Source organism: Piliocolobus tephrosceles, chromosome 7 (assembly GCF_002776525.5).
Source record: "Piliocolobus tephrosceles isolate RC106 chromosome 7, ASM277652v3, whole genome shotgun sequence".
Lineage (NCBI taxonomy): Eukaryota > Metazoa > Chordata > Mammalia > Primates > Cercopithecidae > Piliocolobus > Piliocolobus tephrosceles.
Window position 1 is genome coordinate 35130729 of NC_045440.1, and position 23751 is coordinate 35154479.

At 34.7% G+C, this 23751-nt stretch overlaps 1 protein-coding gene across 1 annotated transcript in view; it reads left to right on the forward strand.

The window, feature by feature from the left end:
- KCNU1 (potassium calcium-activated channel subfamily U member 1) overlaps positions 1-23751 on the forward strand; it is a 168085-nt gene that overhangs the window by 35107 nt on the left and 109227 nt on the right. Inside the window, exons 10-14 of the mRNA XM_023214649.2 lie at positions 342-452; positions 17991-18096; positions 19223-19305; positions 20776-20845; positions 21272-21424. Of these exons, the coding sequence (XP_023070417.1) occupies positions 342-452; positions 17991-18096; positions 19223-19305; positions 20776-20845; positions 21272-21424 (523 nt within the window). The remainder of the gene's footprint in view (positions 1-341; positions 453-17990; positions 18097-19222; positions 19306-20775; positions 20846-21271; positions 21425-23751) is intronic.

Here is a 23751-nt window from a genome sequence, read left to right on the forward strand (position 1 = left end):
AAGACCAGCCTGACCAACATGGAGACACCCCATCTCTACTAAAAAAATTACAAAATTAGCTGGGCATGGTGGCGCATGCCTGTAATCCCAGCTACTTGGGAGACTGAGGCAGGAGAATCACTTGAACCCAGGAGGTGGATATTGGAGTGAGCCAAGATCACGCCATTGTTCTCCAGCCTGGGCAACAAGAGCAAAGCTCCATCTCAAAAAAAAAAAGTCTGGGTGATGCAAATACCGTATTTATTGAAAACTAAGTTTAAACTAATTATTCATCTCTAAATGTTGACAGGAAGGTGCTTGTGTTCCTCGGATGATCCACCTCACCTGTTCTTGCTGCCTAGGTTCATTGTGGTCTGTGGAAACATCACTGTGGACAGTGTGACCGCTTTCCTGAGGAATTTCCTCCGTCGCAAGTCAGGAGAGATCAATACCGAAATTGTTTTCCTGGGAGAGTAAGTATATCTGTATGGCTCATGGGTTCTAAATTAATACTTAAAATATGAGTGACTATTTTTAATGCAATAAAATCACCTTCACGAAATTTATAGAAAAATTAGATATTGATCATAAACAAAACAAAAAAGAAATCTTTGAGCACGCTAATCTCTGCAAATATTTTGGAATATATCTTCTCAGATGTTTTTCTGCATAGGTACTAATATGATTTAAGTGATTACTATTTGGCATTTAGGTTACACTACACATTATTATCATATATGACTGTAATCTTATGCAAAAGCCTGGTGCACTTGATAACTATTATTCTGTTAATTCTCAGGATTAGAAATGTGAAGTTCAAATCAATACAGAAATTATTGTTCTTGATGCTGTTTTTGTCCTATGCAGTCTATCTTTCCACTAGCAGAGCCTAAGTCAAATATTTTGTCGAGCACTGGGAAATACATATTTAGTACAGAAAGATTTTAAGCATAGCTTAGGTATACAAAATGATTTCTTATATTTTAATTTTATAATTTTCAATTTGGTAAGATTGACTAATTTTCTATGTTTTGACTGTTGGCTTTTCTTCTTGAAATTTTTCTTTCATCCCCTCCTATTAGGTGGATTGATTACCTGTTGCTTTACTGACTTTTCTACTCAATATATGTTGATACTAGTCATTTTGTGTTACATGTTATACATGTTTTTCTTCCTACTTTCACCTTTTAATTTTTTTCGTACTTTTATTTTCATACAGAAGTGTTTGATTTGCATGCACTCCAGTCAGCCCGTTCTTTTAGTGTTTAAGATCCATGGAATTGTTTTGCCTGATGTGTAGAGAATTAACTTCTTTATTTTTCTCAAATGATTCATCAGTTACACAAATACCATTCACTAAATAAGTCAGCCAGATTTTGAAATGACATTTTGATCTTACGTGGGATTGTATACAGCATCGCCTCCATCTTTGGGCACTGTGTAGTTGAACACTCTGCTTTTACATTATGACATGTTCAATTCACCATAAATCTGGGCCCTCATATATGGAATAACTGATAGCAGTTTGAAGCACTCTACGATGTTACTGACAGCCAAGAATTCTGTTTAATTAGCATCACCATGTCCATCTTTCTAGCAATTTGTGCATTATTTAAATCTTTTGTTAGAAAACAATAGAAACAAAGAGTACTAAAACTAGGAATTAAAAGCTAATTATTATGATCTAGCTGAGACAGAGAGGAAATCAATAGATGTGTGACATGTTTTACCTGCCGTTGCATTTTTATGGACTCGTGCATTGTTGTATGTACTTGCCAAGATAATAAATAATATTTTTTAATGGAGAAAAATGTGGAAAGTATCTATATAGAATTTTTTTTTTTTTTTTTTTGAGACAAGAGTCTCCCTCTGTTGCCCAGGCCGTAGTGCAGTGGGGCGATCTCGGCTCACTGCAGGCTCCACCTCCCGGGTTTACGTCATTCTCCTGCCTCAGCCTCCCGAGTAGCTGGGACTACAGGTGCCCGCCATCTCGCCTGGCTAGTTTTTTGTATTTTTTAGTAGAGACGGGGTTTAACCGTGTAGGCCAGGATGGTCTCGATCTCCTGACCTTGTGATCCACCCGTCTCGGCCTCCCAATCTATATAGAATTTTGTTAATTTCGTCTATACTCCGATGACTCCAAAAATTTACATCTTCCCTTAGACATTCTCTGTGGCTTTGTATTTACACAACTAATTGCCTCCTGGATATTTTTAACTTAGTGTTGTGAAGGCCCCTCAAGCTCAACATTCTCAAAAGTGAACTCATGATCTTCTGTTCTCCTTTCCAACTCAAAGGCAAACAAACAAAAATAAAAGAAGGAAAACAAACAACATTTTCTATCCTAGTAAATGAGACCTGATTAATATACTTCCTTAAAACAGAAAACTGAGTATTATCTCTGATACTCCTGTTCCCCTCAATCCTTATATACGTTTTCATCAATACCATTAATTTTGTCTCACATGTAAATACTAATTCTATTTCTACCATTTATTCTCTACCATCACAACCCTATTCATAGTTAAATCTTGTCTTCCCAAAATTTCTCTAAAGGCCACTTTATTTGTTTGTTCTTTGTGCTACAAAGCTCTTCTTCTCCCTTTATATGACCAATTTATTCCCATCCTTCCCACTCAGAGATTCTCCCTTTATATGACCAATTTGTTCCCATCCTTCCCACTCAGAGAGACAGTCCCTGTCCATTCTGTCTAAATTGGTGTCCTCTAATTTCCTTCTATCTTATTACTCTGTTTTATTTCCTTTAAAGCAATTATCACAATCTATAAAACACAGCTGTTAGCATTTCTTTGTTCTAAGATATACTCCTGCCCCTTCTCCCATTTAAATGTGAATTCTCTTTCTTCTTCCTTTGAATCTGGGCTAACTTGTGGCTTAATTTGATAAATAGAACACAGAAGATGTGATACTTTGCTACTTCAGGCCTTGCATTTAGGAGGATTGACAGTTTCAGCTTCCACTTGGAGCCCTGAGTCATCATGTAAAGAGCCACACTACCTTGCTGGAGAGAAGAGCCAGTCAGCTGTCAGCTACTCTAGTCATATAGCTAAAGCAACAATCGTGTGTATAGCCACTTTGGACATTCCAGCTCCCTCTGAAGCTCCTGGATGAATGTACCTATGTGGAAGCTGCTAGTCAACAATGCACAGAACACAGCAATCTGGCTAGAGACACAACAAAAAAAGAGAATTTTAGACCACTATCCCTGATGAACATCAATGCAAATTCCTCAATAAAATACTGGCAAACCGAATTCAGCAGCACATTTAAAAGCTTATCGACCATGATCAAGTAGGCTTCATCCTTGGGATGTACGGCTGGTTCAATATACACAAATCAATAAATGTAACCCAGCATATAAACAGAACTAAAGACAAAAACCACATGATTATCTCAATAGATGCAAAAAAGGCCTTTGACAAAGTTCAACAGCCCTTCATGCTAAAAACTCTCAATAAATTCGGTATTGATGGAACATATCTCAAAATAATAAGAGTTATTTATGACAAACCCACAGCTAATATCATACTGAATGCGCAAAACTGGAAGCATTCCCCTTGAAAACTGGCAAAAGACAGGGATGCCCTCTCTCACCACTCCTATTCAACATATTGTTGGAAGTTCTGGCCAGGGCAATCAGGCAAGAGAAAGAAATAAACGCTATTCAATTAGGAAAAGAGGAAGTCAAATTGTCCCTGTTTGCAGGTGACATGATTGTCTATTTAGAAAACCCCGTCATCTCAGTCCAAAATCTCCTTAAGCTGATAAGCAACTTCAGCAAAATCTCAGGATACAAAATCAATGTGCAAAAATCACAAGCATTCTTATACACCAATAACAGACAAACAGAGAACCAAATCATGAGTGAACTCCCATTCACAATTTCTTCAAAGAGAATAAAATACCTAGGAATCCAACTTACAAGTGATATGAAGGACCTCTTCAAGGAGAACTACATTGAAATAAAAGAGGACACAAACAAATGGAAGAACATTCCATGCTCATGGATAGAAAGAATCAATATTGTGAAAATGGCCATACTGCCCAGGGGAATTTATAGATTCAATGCCATCCCCATCAAGCTACCAATGACTTTCTTCACAGAATTGGAAAAAACTACTTTAAAGTTCATATGGGACCAAAAAAGAGCCCACATTGCCAAGACAATCCTAAGCCAAAAGAATAAAGCTGGAGGCATCACGCTACCTGACTTCAAACTATACTACAAGGCTACAGTAACCAAAACAGCAGGGTACTGGTGCTAAAACAGAGATATAGACCAATGGAACAGAACAGAGCCCTCAGAAATAATACCACACATCTACAACCATCTGATCTTTGACAAACCTGACAGAAACAAGAAATGGGGAAAGGATTCCCTATTTAATAAATGGTGCTAGGAAAACTGGATAACCATAAGTAGAAAGTTGAAACTGGATCCCTTCCTTACATCTTATACAAAAATTAATTCAAGATGGATTAGAGACTTAAATGTTAGACCTAAAACCATAAAATCCCTAGAAGAAAACTTAGGCAATACCATTCAGGACATAGGCATGGGCAAGGACTTTGTCTAAAACACCAAAAGCAATGGCAACAAAAGCCAAAATTGACAAATGGGACCTAATTAAACTAAAGAGCTTCTGCACAGCAAAAGAAACTACCATCAGAGTGAACAAGCAACCTACAGAATGGGAGAAAATTTTTGCAATCTACTCATCTGACAAAGGGGTAATACCCAGAAGCTACAAAAATCTCAAACAAATTTACAAGAAAAAAACAAACAACCCCATCAAAAAGTGGGCAAAGGATATGAACAGACATTTCTCAAAAGAAGGCATTTATGCAGCCAACAGAAACATGAAGAAATGCTCATCATTGCTAGCCATCAGAGAAATGGAAATCAAAACCACAACGAGATACCATCTCACACCAGTTAGAATAGCAATCATTAAAAGGTCAGGAAACAACAGGTGCTGGAGAGGATGTGGAGAAATGGAACACTTTTGCACTGTTGATGGGACTGTAAACTAGTTCAGCCATTGTGGAAGGCACTGTGATGATCTGTCAAGGATCTAGAGCTAGAAATAGCATTTGACCCAGCCATCCCATTACTGGGTATACACCCAAAGGATTATAAATCATGCTGCTATAAAGACACATGCACACATATGCTTATTGTGGCACTATTCACAATAGCAAAGACTTGGAACCAACCCAAATGTCCATCAATGACAGACTGGATTAGGAAAATGTGGCACATGTATACCATGGAATACTATGCAGCCTTAAAAAAGGATGAGTTCGTGTCCTTTGTAGGGACATGGATGGAGCTGGAAACCATCATTCTCAGCAAACTATTGCAAGAACAGAAAACCAAACACCACATGTTCTCACTCATAGGTGGGAACTGAACAATGAGAATACAACACAGGAAGGAGAACATCACACGGTACTGGGGCCTGTTGTGGGGTGAGGGGAAGGGGTGTGGGCTAGCATTAAGAGATATACCTAATGTAAATGACAAGTTAATGGGTGCAGCACACCAACATGGCACATGTATACATATGTATCAAACCTGCATGTTGTGCACATGTACCATAGAACATAAAATATAATAAAAAATAAATAAATAAAAGAAGAACAATCTGGCTGAGACCAGCCAACCTACAAAATCATGAACATAGTATATTATTGTTGCTTAAGGTCAATAATTTCTAGGATGGTTTGTTTTGCAGAAATAGATAATTGATACAACAAGTGGTACTAGAAGTGGGGTGCTATCATATCGAGAGCCAAAATGTGGGCTTTTCCTTGGAACTGGTGGAGACAGAGGCCAGAAGAGTTTCATGGAGACTCAGTAAAGGCTAGAAGAGCAATGAGGAAATTGCTGTAGAGTGCTGGAGGAAGAAAAGCCCATGCATGGTATTATGTCAGAATTTTGGTAACACTGTCACCAGCAGTAATATGGAAGACAGGAAATGTACCTAATGAAATTGTGAAGCTAAGAAGATTTCCCAAAGGAAGGTCATTTACTCTAGTTTAATTATGCATGCTAAGGTATTATAAAAAAAATTGAGAAAAAAAAAAAAAGAAATTCTTTAGTTTTCGAGCAGAACTTAGAAGAAATACAGAAGGCCCAGAATAATCTCTCCAGATGGAGAAAAAAGGGAAAAATGACCTCAGAGAGAAAAAAATCAAATTTAGGGTACAGTCTATAACATTTGACCTCAAGGTCAAAAATTGAATCAAGGATGCAGCTGTAAGATCATTTGTTAAGATCTCAGAAAGATTTAAGGTGGTGACTGACAAAGGCTCTCAGTCAGGCAAAGGGGCTGCAAAGAAGCTTACAGACACTTGTCCTGGAAGCCTGACATTGTCAAAGTGGAGAGAGATCTGTCTGCAAGGAATCATGGATCTCACTTTTAAAGCATGACATGAACCTGAATTAGGTTTATAGAAACTACTCAATAGAATTCTGCTTTAAACAGAATTTTTCTGATAGCAGCCCTACCAACTTGAAGTAAAAGGGAAAGAAATAGTTCAAAGTGGAAAAAAAAAAAAAATGCTTCTGAGCCCAATTTAGCACACACAAGAATCAGGCAGAGAAAGCTACTGAAGTATAAACGTAGACCTTTTATTAAAGAAAGGGAAGCATGATGACTCAGGATCAGAGGACAGAGAAAAGAATTACGGACAATAGATTAACTCGTGACCACAGAACTGGGCCATAATTGAGAAAACATTCTCTACCCCTAATAATACATGCTCAGATTTCAGGATTTCTGTGGACCCGTGATTTCTCAGTGCCCTCCATTACAACCTCCACCACTTTTGATGGGGCTTGTCTATTGCAATTTTCCTATCCCTGTTAGTGTCATCATGGTGAGGTGGCTGTTGGAGTCAGGGTATGCACTTCTGCATTCAGTTCACAGGTGTTCACATCAGGACCAGATGTGTTCAGGAGCCCCCATCCAGGTCTGGGCCTAATTTAGATGACAAGATCCAGGACTTTGAGCTGATTCTTCAAAGAGATGAGACTTTGGGAGGAAATGTGAGAGTATTTTGTACAAGGGAGAGATGTGAATTCTTGTGGCCAGGATGCAGACTGTGGTAGTTTAATGATGGCTAATAGCAATTCCTCTTCATACATACAGCTAGTCCCTGGTTTATGATGTTTGACTTAAAACAATTTTGTTTTACTTTATGATGGTGCAAAAGCCGTATGCATTCAGTAGAAACCATACTTTGTATACTCATACAACCATTTGGTTTTTCACTTTCAGTACAGTATTCAGTAAATATATGAGATACTCAACACTTTATTATAAATAGGCTTTGTGTTAGATATTTTGATCAAATGTAGGCTAATGTGAGTGTTCTGAGCATGTTTGAGGTAAGCCAGGCTAAGCAATGATGTTTGATAGGTTAGCTGTATTCAAAGCATTTTCAACTTACCATGTTTTCAACTTATGATGGGTTTATAGGGATGTAGCTCCATCATAAATTCAGGAGTGTCTGTATTCTGCTCCTCCTACCAAAAGTGGAGTCCATTCTCCCTTCTCTTGAATCTGGGCTAGCCTTTTAACTCATTTCAACCGTAAGATACCAACAAGTGACAGTATACCAGTTATGCCAGCCCTTAAGACTCCTGACGACATCTGCTTTCAGTATCTTGGCACCTTGAAATATAACTATAAATAAATGCACACATATCTATGTATGTATATATATATGCATCATACATATATATGTATGTATTATACATATATATGATACATATATACATACATATGTAATATATTGATAAATACATAAATATACATATATGTATGATGCATATATACATATATAATATATGTATGCTACATATATACATACACATATATACATACATATATATGTATGTATGATGGAGAATAAGGCCCATCCCACTGCCAGTCTTTCCAGCTAGCTCAGTCGAGGCAGCAGACATGTAAATGATGCCATCTTGGATGTTCTAGACCACTAAAGCTCTCCTATAAAGGAAGTCAGTCCTATAAAGGACTCTAACAAAACCACAGGGAACAGAAGTGTCACCCCACTGAGCCCAGTCAAAACAAGGAATACAAAAAATAATAACTTGTTATTTTAAGCTATAAAGTTCTTATGAGATTCTACACAAGAATACATAAATGATACCATATTATTATTTTCTTTCTTTGGTTACTTATTTATTGCTTGAACAAAGCAGTATCTAACATATTATTGTATGAAATGTTATGAAAATAAAATATTAACTTGTATTTCCATAAGTCAGACTGCTTAGTTGCACACAAGAAAAACTATAGCTAAATTAAGCAGAAAAGAATATATAAATAGATATTACACAGCTCTTAAAACCACCAAAACCCAGATAACTAGGCTTAGAGGCTACATAGCAAGGAGCAGTGATAATGTGATACCTCTTTCCTTGAGTAATTTGTTTTATGAGTGGACACATAAATGTTGACTTCCTTGTCATTCTTTATGCTGACTGCATATGTAGTATTTTTTACAAAATTTAAAAGATGAGAGCTTTCTGGGTTTGACAAAAGAAATCAGTTCTCAAATGAGAAGGTACAATAAATCATGTATACTTCCATATACTTGAAATGTGAAAATCAAAACATAGGGATAAAGAGAGGCATGCATGTGAGTGTTGTCATAACAGAGGGGGCAGCTAATTCAGCAATTGTTAGGGGATGGGGCAGACCAGAGTATGCATTCAGAAGAAAGTACCATTAAGAAAGTATTTGGTGCAAAAGTAATTGTGGTTTTGCCATTAAGAGTAATGCAAAAACAGTATATAACCATAAGTTATACATCAAAAGTAAAATACTTACCATGAAGTGCTTATCCTTTCTTCCCTTTCCCCAGTCCTACTGCTCAGAGACAACTGCTTTCAGTCTTTCAGACTTAATATTTCTTCAAATTTTAAGTCTAAATGTTACCACTTTTTTGATTCCTCGGTTATAGATGGTATTTATTAACCATCGATTTGCAGATGAGAATTGTCAGCACTGTGCATCACTTCTATTGTTTCAGTATTATGATCTTAAATCTGTTAGTTACATGATTAGTGTTTATATCATTGTGGCAAATAAATATTTTTCCTTGCAGATTCAAGTAAAAGTGTATAAAGTAACAGTATATTTCCTCAAAATTTTATTTTCAGTCCTCAATGATTGTTTCATTTTATAATATGTTTATCACATATATTATATCATATATAGTAAGTATATATAATAGAGGTCATATGAGTGGGAATAAATATTTTCCAATTTCTCCAATATGTAATAATACAATAGGACAAAAGTTGACTGAGAAATTTCTAAGAGTTGCACATGGGTCATTGGACTATAGAAAAAAATATGCCAGAACATTTATTCACTTCTAAAATAGCAAGGAAATAATTAATCTCCTTGTTTAAACCTTGTTGTGTTTTTGAGGAGTTTTGCTCTTATTGCCCAGGCTGTAGTGCAATGGTGCAATCTCAGTTCACTGCAACCTCCGCCTCCCAGATTCAAGTGATTCTCCTGCTTCAGCCTCCCAAGTAGCTGGGATTACAGGTGTGCACCACCACACCCAGCTAATTTTGTATTTTTAGTACAGACAGAATTTCACCATGTTGGCCAGGCTGGCCTAGAACTCCTGACCTCAGGTGATCCACCAGCTTCTGTGTCCCAAAGTGCTGGGATTACAGGTGTGAGCCACCACACTCAGCACCTGTTTAAACTTTTTTATACCAAAATGTAATTCAAAAACTCACTTAGAATTAAAATGATTATAAAGTGAACACCCATGTAACTACCACTCAAGTCAAGAAATAAAGTAGTGCCTCCTTATCTGCAGTTTCCCTTATCACAATTTCAGTTATATATGGCCAGTCGTGTTCTAAAACTTAGTGAGTACAGTACAATATGGTATTTTGAAAGAGAGACTGCTTTCACATACATTTTGTTACAGCATATTGTTATTCTATTTCATTATTACTTGTCATTGTTAATGCCATACTGTACCTAATTTATAAATTAAATGTTATTATAGGTATGTGTATATAGGAAAAACAGTACTGTATATACAGGATTTGGTACTATCTGTGGTTTCGGGCATCCCCTGGGGATCTTGGAATGTATCCCCCACGGATAAGGATGGATTACTATATTTCATAGCTAGCACACCAACACAACCCTCTGCAACTGAAGCTCCATCTTTACTTCCTAGGAGTAACTACAGTTCGAACATTATATCTTATTATTTTTTGTTTATCTTCTATGTTTATTTAGAATATTACTTGCCTTTTCCTGTTTTCTTAAACTTGTATAAACGGAATATAAATTTCTTTACCTCAATGTTATGTTTGTGAGATTTATCCATATTGCAACTGGAAATAGTTGTATAATACTTATTTTTATTGCTGTGTAGACAGTATTCCATGAATACACCATGATTTTTCTTAATCCATTCAACCATTGGTGGCATTTCTCCCCTATACTTTGGCTATTATAAAGAATGGTGCGGTGCAAATTTTTGTATATGTATCTTGGTGCCCAAAAATGTAATTTTAGGGTAATAAAGTTTAAATATTTTTCTTAGGTAGAACTGTCAGTTGTACAAAATGATTTGAACAATCTGCACCTTACCAGTAGCCCTGAGAGTTCCTGGTGCCCTACATCCTACTAACACTGAAAGTTTAACTCCACAAACACTTAGAAACAGCAGTCTTTTTAATCATAGCCATTCTTGTGGGTAGTACTTTATTAAGATGGTGGTACTTCTTGTGGTTTTAATTAACATTTTTCTCACTACTAGTGAGGCCAAGCATCTTTTCATATCCATAAGCCAACTGGACTGCCTCATATTAAATGATGATCCATTTGTCTTGACCATTTTTATGCTGAATCATTAGTCCTTTTTTATTTGCATGAGGTAATATGTGATTCGAGCCTTTGTCAGGTATATGCATGATTAAGCTTATTTCATGTTAAAAAATTCTACAAACTTAAAAGTTTTATGACAAATTTCATTAAATTTGCCCTAACATTTAACCTTTTGTTATATTTATCTCTTCTTGCACCTCTGCTCTTCCTTCGTATTGTAATGATTTTCTTCATGCCCAAAAGTTAAAAAAAAAAAAAAATTGTATGAGTTTAAGGGGTACAAGTGCAGTTTTGTTACGTGGAAAGATGGTGCAGCGGAGAAGTCTGGGCTTTTAGTGTAACCATCACCTGAATAATTTACATTATACCCAGTAAATAATTTTTTGTCTCCCAACTCCCAAATTTTTAAATTTTCCTTAAATGCAGATCTACCAGTGACTAACTCTGTTGGGTGGTGTTTGTTTTTTTAAGTGTAAAGATGTCTTTTTTTAATTTCTCATTCTTGAAGGACAATTTCACTGATACAGAGTTACAAGCTGGCAGTTTATTTACTTAAGAACCACGAAATTTTATTCCACTTATTTCTGACTTCTGTTGTTGCTATTAAGAAGTCTGTTGAATTACTTTGTTAAAAGAGCTTTTTTAAAGGTCATACATTTTACTTAATATGGATGTATGTTATACTTTTCCTATGATGTGTATAGGTTTGAATTTCTATCAATTTACCACAGTTAGGATGCATAAATCTCCCTGAGTCTCTGGATTGGTGTCTTTGATCATTTCTGGAGGATTCTCAATTACTTTAATTATTTCTTCAAATGTTGCTTGTGTCACCTTTTTGTTTCTCCTTTTCTTCTGGGATTCCGATTACACGTTAACTCTGCTAGCCTTTTTCTTTTTTATTGTTCCAGTTATATGTCCTGAATTTTTTTTTTTTTTTTTTTTTTTTTTTTTTTTTTTTTTTTTTTGAGACAGGGTCTTGCTCTGTTGCCCAGGCTGGAGTGCACTGGCGTGATCTTGGCTAATTGCAACCTCTGCCTCCTGGGTTCAAGCAATTCTCCTGCCTCAGCCTCCCAAGAAGCTGAGATAATAGGTACCCGCCACCACACCTGGCTAATTTTTATATTGTTAGTAGAGATGGGGTTTCACCATGTTGGCCAGGCTGGTCTCCCACTCCTGACCTCAAGTGACCTGCCCACATTGGCCTCCCAAAGTGCTGGGAGTACAGGTGTGAGCCACTGCGCTAGGCCATATGACCTGAATTTCTTACCCTCTTTTGAACTTATCTCCTCCCTTTTTATATCTCTGTGTTGCATTCTGGATAATTTTTTTGACCTAGATTCCAGAACCTTAGCTCTTTTGTGTGTTTAATCTACTTATAAACCCATCCATTAAGTTTTCAATTTCAGTTATTATATTATTCAGTTCTAGAATTTACATTTGATTCTTTTTTTAAAAAAATTAACTTTTATTTTTATTTCAGGGGCACGTGTGAAAGTTTGTTATATAGGTAAACTTGGGTCATGAGGGTTTGTTATACAGATTATTTCATCACCCAGGTATTAACCCCAGTACCCATTAGTTATTTTTGATTATTTATCCAACTGTCCTGTTTTTATTTTTACTTCTTGCATTTCTACCTTACCTTTTGTGTATTTCAACAAAATAAGCATAAATATGCTGTGGCTAGTGTCCAATAATTGAATGCCTCACATCTTTGATTTTACTGACTGTGGCTTCTGCTGCATGTTACACACACTGTCTTGTTTTCTTTCTTTCTTGTTTGTGTGCCTATTGTCTTACATTACACACTGATTCCTGTATTGCACAATTATACATGGAAACACTGTTAACTCAGAAAGATGATGTTACCTTCCTTAAGAGAGTATATTTCTTTACTTCTTTGAAACACAACAGGGCACTTCTGCCTCAGGACCATCTTAATCCAAGCTCAACGCTTGAAACTCTCTGTACTTCCCAGGTGACAAACTCAGGATGACAGCCCATTTATAAGTGAGTTTATTCAATTTTACCCTTCTTCTTTGCTTCTATGCATTTGTTATGCCAGTTTTTATTTTGGAAAAGATATCAAACCCTTCATTTTTTATGTCAGGTGAACTGCAACTGCACTTTTTTGTCCTTTGACTTGTGTGACCACCAAACGTTATCTCAGATTGGTAGCTGCTTCTTCTGAATTATAAAATGCCTTCAGGGGAAGAAAATTGGACCTAACCCCCTAGTTACTGATTTCTCTCAGGTTTTGGCCTGATAACTCTTCATTGTTTGCTTATATCATTGGTAACTTCTTAGCAGACATTTTTAATATTTCTTCCAGTTTTTTTTATATATCCTCAGGAGGGAGTTGGCTGAAGTTACCTAATTTGTTATTCTTGAAAGTAGAAGCTCTCAGTTCTGTTAATATTGTAATGTATGCAAACATAAGCAGAGGTCTCACTTTTCCAAATATGTTGATGGTCGTGTCACATACTGAATCCAAAGTGTTCTAAGGAAAAGGGGGAAGTTTCACTCATAAGGACTGATAATTTCAGAGTATTTGAAAAATATTGTAATTGATAGTGGGCCTGATAATAAAGTTGTATTGAGTCCATTGTACCATTGTAGAGACTTGGCTTTAAGGAAGGTAATTTTCTCTGTGTCAGTTCTGATTGTTGGAGTACTTTGAGTAGAGGGATGACATGATTCTTCATCAATTATGAGAACTGCAAATTTCTTCTTCAGATTTGTAATTTGCCTTTTTACTGAATATTGTGTGTTTTTCATATTTAAAAGTTTTTAATATTATCTCAAAGATAGGATCATTTATATTAAATCACCTCTTGTTTTTTGTTTAGAAAATATTTCCCTATCCCAGTGTTTAAAACATGTTGAACTACATTTCCTACTAAGATTTAGTTTTCTTCTTTGAGTGTTAGAAAATCAGGATTAGATTTATTATAATTCTTAGTCATAACATTCATAATTGGTTTACACATAAGCCCATTTTGGTTATTTATGTTACTAGTTCTTTTTAGTAATGTTGTAAGCACCAATGTGTGAACTCACTGCCAAGGTGAAACGTAGGACAATAATCTATATCTAACCGTATAATCCTCCCCGTATTTCAACCTATGGCTAGTTTTTTTAAATATCACTACCATTCTTTCTTTCTCCTATGTTTTATTACATCTATATTCACATCTAAAATGTGCATATTACTTTAGACGTGTTTAACTTTATAGAAGGAACACCATACCAATGTAATCTTTGGGGTTTTATTCAGTTTATATTATGTTAGTAAGATGCTTTCATATTTTTGAGTGTTGCTGTAGTTAATTGGTTGTTCTTGTTAGTGATATTCATTTCCCTCAGTTCCACTCTTCTTTTGGTGTGATTGGGGTTATTTCTATATTTTGCAATTGGAAATAGTTTTGTTATTAATATGCTTGTATATGGCTCCTGGTGGACACATGAAATAGTGTCTCTGTGTGCATGTTTGTGTGCATTTGTACTTGTACATGTGTGTGCTTAATAGTGTCAAGTATGTGAATATTCATTTTTTAGGCCATTGATCATTTTTTCCAAGTCTTTGCACCATTTTGCAAGCCTATCAGGAATGTGTAAGAGACTTCATATATATATATATATATACACACACACACACACACGCACACAGACACACACATTCTTCTCATATATACGTATATATATACATTCTTCATATATATACACACACATACATATATGCACACTCTTTCCAACAACTGGTATGGTTATAAGTTTTAATCTTTGCAATAAAATCAATGTAAAATGGAACCTTCTTGTGGTTTTGATTTCTGTGCCCTTTAGCTCTACAGATGTGGAGCTTCACCATGTTTACTAGCCACACATCTTTTCTCTTTCTGTGACATACTCATTCATGTGTTTTGCCTATTTACTTTTTTTACTTAATTTTGTGTGGTTTTTGATATTGAATTTTAGGAATGTGTAATACATTATTTGCAATCATTCTTCATCAGTTGTGGGAACTGCAATTTCTTCTTTCAGTTTATAATTTGCCTTATTACTGAATATTACATATCTTCTGATGCCTAAAAGTTTTTAATATTATCATAGTCAAATATTGAATGTTTTCTATTACATTAAAGCACTTACTGGTTTTTGTTTAGAAACTCCCTATTCCATTGCTTAAAATATGTTGAACTACATTTCCTACCAGTAATTTAAAATTTTCATTTTTGTCATTTATGTCTCTAATTCATTTAGAAATTTTATAGAGTAAGATACATGTATAAAGTTTTTTACCTTATTCCATATGGATGTAACTATTTTACCAGTGCCGGTTATTGAACAAACCCTTCCCTCTCCTCGCTGATCTGGTATGTGACCACTGTGAGTAGTGTACTTTCTATTTTAAAGAGAAATTTTATATATTAATCTTGTAATTAATTTTGTATATTAATCATATCTAATCACATAAATTTTATTTTTTTCTGTAGCAATATTAGGGATTTCCATGTAAATAATTATATATATATAATTAATTGTATAATTATTTATATTTGTGTAATTATAATTATTTGCATTAAACTAATTTATGTTTATTATCTTTATAATAAAATAAATTTAAATCAAGATTTATAAATCTGTATAAATCTTTATCAATTTTTCTATTACTGCATTAATACTACATTCTTTTAATTACTAAATCTTTATAACTAGTTCTATCTATCCCTAGAGCAAGTCTTTTTACCTTTTATTTTGTTTTTTTATAGTAGACAAGCTTTACTTGGCCCTTTATATTTTATATAAATTTTTAAATTATTTTATCACATATATTATTTTATTATGAAAAACTGCAGAAATGTAATGTGAATCTAATTGAAACTTTAGATGCAGCATTGACTTCTTTATGCTACAAAGTTTTTTCCAACTTTTACTATACTGGGGTTATTCATTTATTTAGTTCTCATTTAGTACCCCTTAATAATACGGTATAGTTTCCCAGATAGAGAGCTTACTAACTTTTATTTCTAGGTACTTGGTATTTTCTGATATTAGTTAAAGTAATATCTTCCAGTTGGGTTTACTAGTTGTTTGCTCTTAGTACAGGAAAAACACAATTAAATTTTGTATATTAGTCTTATATCTAACCACATAAATTTTATTTTTTTCTGTAGTAGTATTAGGGGTTTCCATGTAAATAGCTATATTTATATTATTTGTACTTGTATAATTATAATTATTTACATTAAAATAATTTACTTTTATTTTATCTTTGTAATAAAATAAAATAAATATTAATCCAGATTTATAAATAAAATAATTCTTTATAATAAAATAAACATAAATTGTACACATAAGGATTGGAAAGAAGGAAATAAACTATTTGTCTGAAATAATATAATTATTGCTGAGACATCAAATGCAATGTTGAAAAAGAGCAGTGATGATATCTTTACTTCTCTTTTTTAAAAGCACCTGTAATATTTTTTCATTAAAGATATCTTTTTTATTTTAAAGATATTTGTTGGGTTAAAAGTATTATCTTCTATTTCTAATATACCACGAATTGTATTTCTTAACTCTGAAGAAATATTTCTGTCAATTTGTTTCTGCATCTGAGGTGATTATATAATTGTTGTTTTTTAATTTGTTAATGTGGTGATCTCACTGATATTTTTGATAACATGATTATTTTGTCTTTTTTAGTATTGGTTAGGAACTATTTCCTATTTTTACTTTAAAAGGCTTTGTATAAAAATGAGATTATGTGTTGCTTTAAAGTATGGTGGAATTTAAATGTGGAAACCATATAGAACTAGTGGTTTTCTACATTTTATTTGATGGGGGTGTGTGTGTTTGGGTGTGTAGGTTTGTGTGTGTGTGTGTGTGTGCATGTGTTTGTTGTGTTTTGAGAGATTTTAAGCCACAGTTTCAATTTCTTTAACAGCTATAGGGCTGTTTAGGCTTTTTATTTCTTCTAGGGTTAGTTCTGGTAAGATACACTTTCAAGTAATTTGTTCATTTTGTCTAAGTTTTCAGAGCTGTTGACATTTAGTTATTTGCTGTCTACTTTTGTTATTTTTTAGATCTACTTTGACTATATGTATTATATCTTCCTTATTCAATATTTGCATCATTTTTGTCTTTTATTTTTTCTCCATTAACTTTACAAAACTTTTGCCTATTAGGCTAGGTTGTTTTTCAAAGAACTGACTTTTGATGTGGTTTATCTTCTCTGTTTTATCTTTTTGTTCCTTTTTCATTGTTTCTTATTCTTGTTTTTATCATTTCTTTTATTCTTATTTCCTTGATCCTATTCTAATATGTCTCCAAAACTATAAATTATTCCTAAAGCACTGCTGTTGTTGTATCCCAAAGCATATATATTTAATATTTTCAACATATTTCTAAGAATAATGATAAAGAATTGTTGCAATTCATTCTAAGCCCATAATATTTTTAGCAGTCTATTTTTTTTAATTCCTAAATCTAAAAACTATTTTTATTTGTGTTTTGGTTAACTTCTAAGTTCATTGTATTGTGATCAAAGATCATTATATATAATAACTATGTTTTTGTAATGTGTTAAGGCTTTCATTTTCTGTCAAGTAAAGTATCATTTTGATAAATATTTGTGTGTTCTTTATAAAAATTAGTTCCTCTATATGTTATTTGCAGAATTTATAAATATTAAACGTGTGTTCAAAATCCATGATGATTGTTTTCTGCTTGCGGTGTCAATAGTTTAAAAAGATATTTCAAAATCTCTCATGATAGTGGCAGATTCATCAATTTCTCATTCTAGTTTTTTTCATATTTGCTTCCTATATTTAAAAGCCATTTTATTAAATGTATACTGTTTTAAAATGTTATGCCTGCTTCAGTAATTCAATTTTTTAAACTAAATAGTGAACTTCTCCATCCTTAGTAATTACATTTTTTAGAAAAATAGCATTAACTTGATTTGTATTTTTTCATATCACTATGAGGGATTCTACTAAATGCACCAAATAAGTTATAAAAACCTCTAAACGCAGAATCAGTCATCTTTTTTACCTCATTGTTGCCACGTTCTTTTTTGTCGAGGACCCCTCCTTCTTTGGAACTTGAAACCATATTTAAATGCTACTTGGCCTACACAACATTCATTTCTGGATCTGCAATGAAGTGGGAGGATCTGAGGCGAGTTGCGGTAAGATCTGGTTGTTTTAGTTCCTTGTAGTTTTCCCAAGTTGCAACAATTAAAATTACAAGATATATTGCTTTTGGAAAAGGTATTATTTCAGCTTCTTTAACTGCTGGAAAATATAACTTCCTCAGCTTTAAAAACAATTGTAAAGGAGGTGTAGTAATTGACCTCCAAATCTGATTTCACAAGTGTCAAGCTGACCTCACTGTTTGCCAACACTTATATTTAAATTATTTATTTCACAGAATTCTCTATCTAAATCAGTTTTATTTTATCAGCCTAAGAGATCTGTAAAAGGTATGGATAGCAAGGTGTGTTTGATCTTACCACACAAATAGAATTCTTACCAGAAGGCAGATCTCTGAGTCTGCCAGCTTTAATCAACTTCTCCTCCTAAATGCATGAATATGCTTTCCAATAGGAAAAACATAAAGGAAAATAGTAGAAATCTCATTAAAGTTGTGACTAAAAATAATGAGCAACAGCCAACCCTCTAGACAGGTTTGGCTTAAGATCAAAGGCAGCTTCCTGTCATGTTCTTAGTCTCGGAGAATCAACAAACAGAAAAGTTTCTGTTTAAAGCCAAGATCTATAGAGTAAACATGAAGAATTGACAGACCCAGAAAAATTTTTCTCTTTCCTGCAATTTAGTACTGTAAGAGCCACTTCAGTAATTTTCTAGAACTTTGAAATTCACACGCCACTAATATTGAATAACTGTTTACTTTGAGCCAAGTGGACTCCCAGTTCCTCTGTTCTTTACTGTCCTGAAAGACAAATAAATACACAGGCAGTTGCTTATAAAGGTCTTATGGCTTATCACTAGGCATCAAACAATGATGATGGATGGTAGGAAAAATATAACTCTGTATTTTACCCATTTGAAAGCAATCTTTTACCTATGTCAGAGACCCTGTGCCCTGGCCCATCAGCTGCAACCCTTGCCTTTTGCGGCATTTGCAGGACAGCAATCCTGATGTAAAGACATCCTCATTACAACTCATTCCCAAGTGTGTCCTCTTTTCTGTTAGCAATTTTATTACAAAATTCTAAGAAAACCTGAAAAGGGAAGACCAGAGCATTTCCCACATAATTAACACCATGGCTCCTGTCCAATCTTGAAGGGTAGGTGGAATCTGCAGAGGCATGCCTGATTATTGCCAACCCTTTGTGCAGTGATTCCGATGCTGAAGATACTTCCAACATTATGAGGTAAGAATCTGGTATTGTGTTTTGTATGCTGTAATGATTATTTTTTTCTATCTCTCTTAAAGTAATGCCTGGTACATAAGCATAAACCGGAGAAAATACCATCTATCATATCACTAGATTCATCGTATTCCAAGGTTCTGCCTACTTTTTGCCCCCTCCCCAAGACTGTGCAGACAGATGCAAAAGAAAATGAAAATAGAGCATCCTGAGTGTGAATGTCCTTCTCCATATAATTCCCTGAAGTTTCATATGTATAGTAGCCATCTGAATTTAAGAAGCAAGCATACAAATAACTGATTATTGTTCAGATAGCACCATTATAACTAATATCCTCTCCTCAAAAATAAAGATGCAATTTTATGAACCCTGTTAGCACACTTTATTTATTGGGATTTTTCTCTAGTATCTATGGTGAAAGATTATGTGTGGTCTGATATGATGTACTTTTTGACCATCAGTAAGTATTTTCCTTTGTTTTTTTTTTTCTCTTTTCTGTCTTTCTTTTCTTTTTTTTTTTTTTTTTTTTTTTTTTTTTATTGTTTTTCTTTTTTGTTCGGTTGGCCATGCTAGAGGGCAGTGCTGTGATCTCGGCTCACTGCAACTTCCACCTACCGGGTGCAAGCAGTTCTCCTGCCTCAGCCTCCCAAGTAGCTGGGATTACAGGCATGTGCTACCACGCCAGGCTAATTCTGTATTTTTAGTAGAGATGGGGTTTTACCATGTTGGTCAGGCTGGTCTCGAACTCCTGAGCTCAGGTGATCCACCCACCTCAACCTCCCAAAGTGCTTGGATTACAGGCTGAGCCACAGCGCCTGGCCTGACCATCGGTGAGTATTTTCAAGATGTTATCACATTAAACTATGAACTCTGAGCAAGAAGGTAACTTGTGATAACAAAGCTCTAACTGTGATTGTGATGGCAGTGGCATTTTGGCTAATCCAGATGAACTTCCAATCTCCAGAGTAAAATAAATACACATAGCTGAAGGTGACATTATAAATAGCAAGAAACAGCTGAAAATTTGTACCATGCATAATACAGTAAATATGAGGTAGATCTTAGTTTCTTAATTTGTAAAATGAGGAAGTTGAATTAGACAGTCTATGAGCTATTTCAAGCTATAGACAACTATCAAATTTCTATTTTTACCTGAAATAATTAGGTTTCGGTTTGAAGGCTAAAACATGAAACTGTTGATTTCCTCCTCAAGAATTGATCTCAGAAGAACACAGTCTTCTAATACCAAGAGATAATCATTCCATAGATTTGGTTGGCAAAGTCATGAAAACAATGACGCTCTTCTGTGTAGGCTACTAAAAACATTTTTCAAAAACAACATAACAATAAACTTTATTGTATGCCAAGTTTTTCTACACTTACCTACATATCAGTTTAACTCTGAATTAAATTATATTACAAAGTCCTTTGGCTATGACACATGACTAATGAGAGTGTTTGGGTTTTATATAGGGTGCTCTCTATCAAGAACTATGACTCTACCACCAGAATCATCATACAGATACTGCAGTCCCGTAACAAGGTATAGTAACATTCTAGCATATTCAGTCTCCTCTTTTTATCTGTATAGCTAGATTAACTTTTTTATTTTCTAATGGATGTGTAAATAAAAAGTTTTTGCTAATCACAGGTAAAATTTGGAGTTTCATTAAGATGGATAATCGCTCAACAATGTAAACCGGGGGCAGAATTAGAGATTTAAGCCATTTGACCTGATTTTGCAACTCCAGCTATTTTTGTTTCAAAAAATGAGAGCCATTGACCACTAACCACTTTCAAATGCTGAATTTGTTCTTATCATTTTCATTGACCTGGGCACCACTTTTATGTGCAAAAATAAAGAATATATGATTGCAAGAAAATTTTAAAAAGAAAGACATCCATCCACAAGAGCTTTCTTGAGGTGTGTTTATTCCTAATACTTGACCTGCTTTGTACTATGGAACAGGTTTATCTGCCAAAGATTCCCAGCTGGGACTGGGACGCCGGAGACAACATCATTTGCTTTGCTGAATTAAAGCTTGGATTTATCGCCCAAGGCTGTTTGGTGCCAGGCTTGTGTACCTTCCTAACATCTCTATTTGTGGAGCAAAACAAAAAGGTAACCTTGTAAATTAATGTCAATTCTTGGCTCTGTCCCCATGTCCTACATATTAAGATCAGAAATAGAAAAAAAAATTGAGAAAAGCATCAAGGCCCCAAGAAATGAGATTTGACTTCTGCTTGAGCTGGGAAAGGATTAGAAGATCTGGATTTAAAAGTCCCAGGTACCACACTGACCTTGAAGAAATCATTTATTTTATTCCTGCCTAAGAATATTTATCTACAAAACAGGAAACTTATAACTCTGCTTCCTACCTACAGTCCAGTATGTTTTAAATCAAAGTACATTCATCAAGGTAGAAGCATTGAGTTATTGAAAGTGAAAATATAAATAAAAGTTATATTATTAATGAAGGATTCATATATTTCAATATAAATTAAATCCAAAATAATTTGTATAGTAATAATTATATTCATCAAATAGAAATAATGATCAAATAGTAATTAAAATATAATTTTTCCAGGTTGTTTTAGGGTGAATTCCATGCAGGAATAATAACAGTAACCACATAATGAGTGCCTACTGTCTTGTGTTTCCCCTCAATAATATGTTAAGTTAGTAACCCAGCAGTGAATTGGTGAAGCTAACTAACTTGATCATACAGTAAGTTAGTGAGCCACAGAGCTAGGACTGTCTGGTGCACAGTGTTGTTACCACAGTGCTTTATGTCTCTGGTGTTATTTCCACACAATGTCTCACATCAAGATTTTTGATATTTTTGTCTGAGACAAAGTAAGGGGCTAAAAGTGACTTCTTGAGATAAATTTTTGTAGCACAAAAGGTGGTCTTCCAAATATCATTTCCATGAAATGCTCCAGCCAAGGCATGCTAGCCCTTGGCTGGACCTGGTCTTCCTTTTCTAAAGCTCTTGCAGAGAATGACCTTACTGTCTGTTTAATTCTGAGTCCATGCTTGCCTTTCATACACTTGACTTCCCTCCTGACCTCTCTTTGCTTGCTCTTTCCTCTGTTCTCTTTTTCCCATGTTCAGTACAAGTGTTTGCATATTTTTCTGTTTCTTCCCTGGTGCTATTTAAGGAAAAGCAAAAGAGGTAAGAGGTGCTCTGGCCAGCTATATGCTAACTGCAACAAATGGAAAGCTTCTGTAATTCCTTCTGTGAATATAAAGAGATATAATATACAGATGTAAAGAAATAGCAGTCAGGGTGGAGGGAATGAGCCTTCATGCAGCTACAGCACACAAGCTTTTACTTTCATGTAGTGTTCACTGTATACAGCCTAGAAAATGGTTTATAAGGACTTCGTGTTGTATATTTAGAAACTAGCAGAGAACTTCAATATTTCTTGTGATTATTGTGCTTTCAATCTCCATGGCTGGAGAAAGTAAATGGAAATAAATGGAATGTGAACTCTATATGAAGACTTATCCTCCTTCATGAAACTATAGAAGATAGAGATGTAAAACCATACTATTGTATTTTTCTTATTTAAAGAGTTGTGGCCGGGTATGGTGGCTCATGCCTGTAAACTTTGTGAGGCTGAGGTTGGCAGATCACTTGAGCTCAGGAGTTTGAAACCAACCTTGCCAACATAGTAAAACCCCATATCTACTAAAAATATTTTTTAAAAAAAGTTAGCCAGGCATGGTGGCATGAGCCTATAGACCCAGCAACTGGGGAGGCTGAGGCAGGGGAGTTGCTTGAACCCAGGAGGTGGAGGTTGCAGTGAGCTGAGATCATGCCACTCCACTAGAGCCTGGGCAACAGAGTGAGACTCTGTCTCAAAAAAATAAATAAATAAAATAAAAATAAGATCTAGAGTTGTAACCTCCCCACTGAGGATGATCATCTGTCATTATTTATACAAGATGGATTTTAGCTTACAGGAATTGAGAGATATTTGTGGTCTCCTTAATGATTTTTTGAGTGAAGTCTGAAACCTACTTTCAGGAATCCTTACTGAACAGCATCAGGCAAGATGTGTGAAAGCTGCATTATTCTTTGGTGCTTTAGGTTCTAAAACAAACTATCGACTTTGGTTTAATGGCTGGGACTCCAGAGTTTTATGACCGATTTCTCTCAGAGTAGGCCCTTACTTTCTCTGACTGTCAGTTTCTCTACCTATAAAATTAAAGTTATTAATCTCATAACTGGGTTTTTCCAAGTATTGAGTAATATTTGTAAAACTTCTGAGAACTCAGATTAAAAGGCCTTGAATCAATGCCATGTGTTTTAATTATATTGATCATATTGTGAGAAATTGTATCTCGAAGAACATTTCTGGTTGGTCCTTGGTTCAGAGCATGGCCTTAAACTTAAATTTACATTAGATCTGATCCAACTGGCTTACTTGAGCACCCAGATT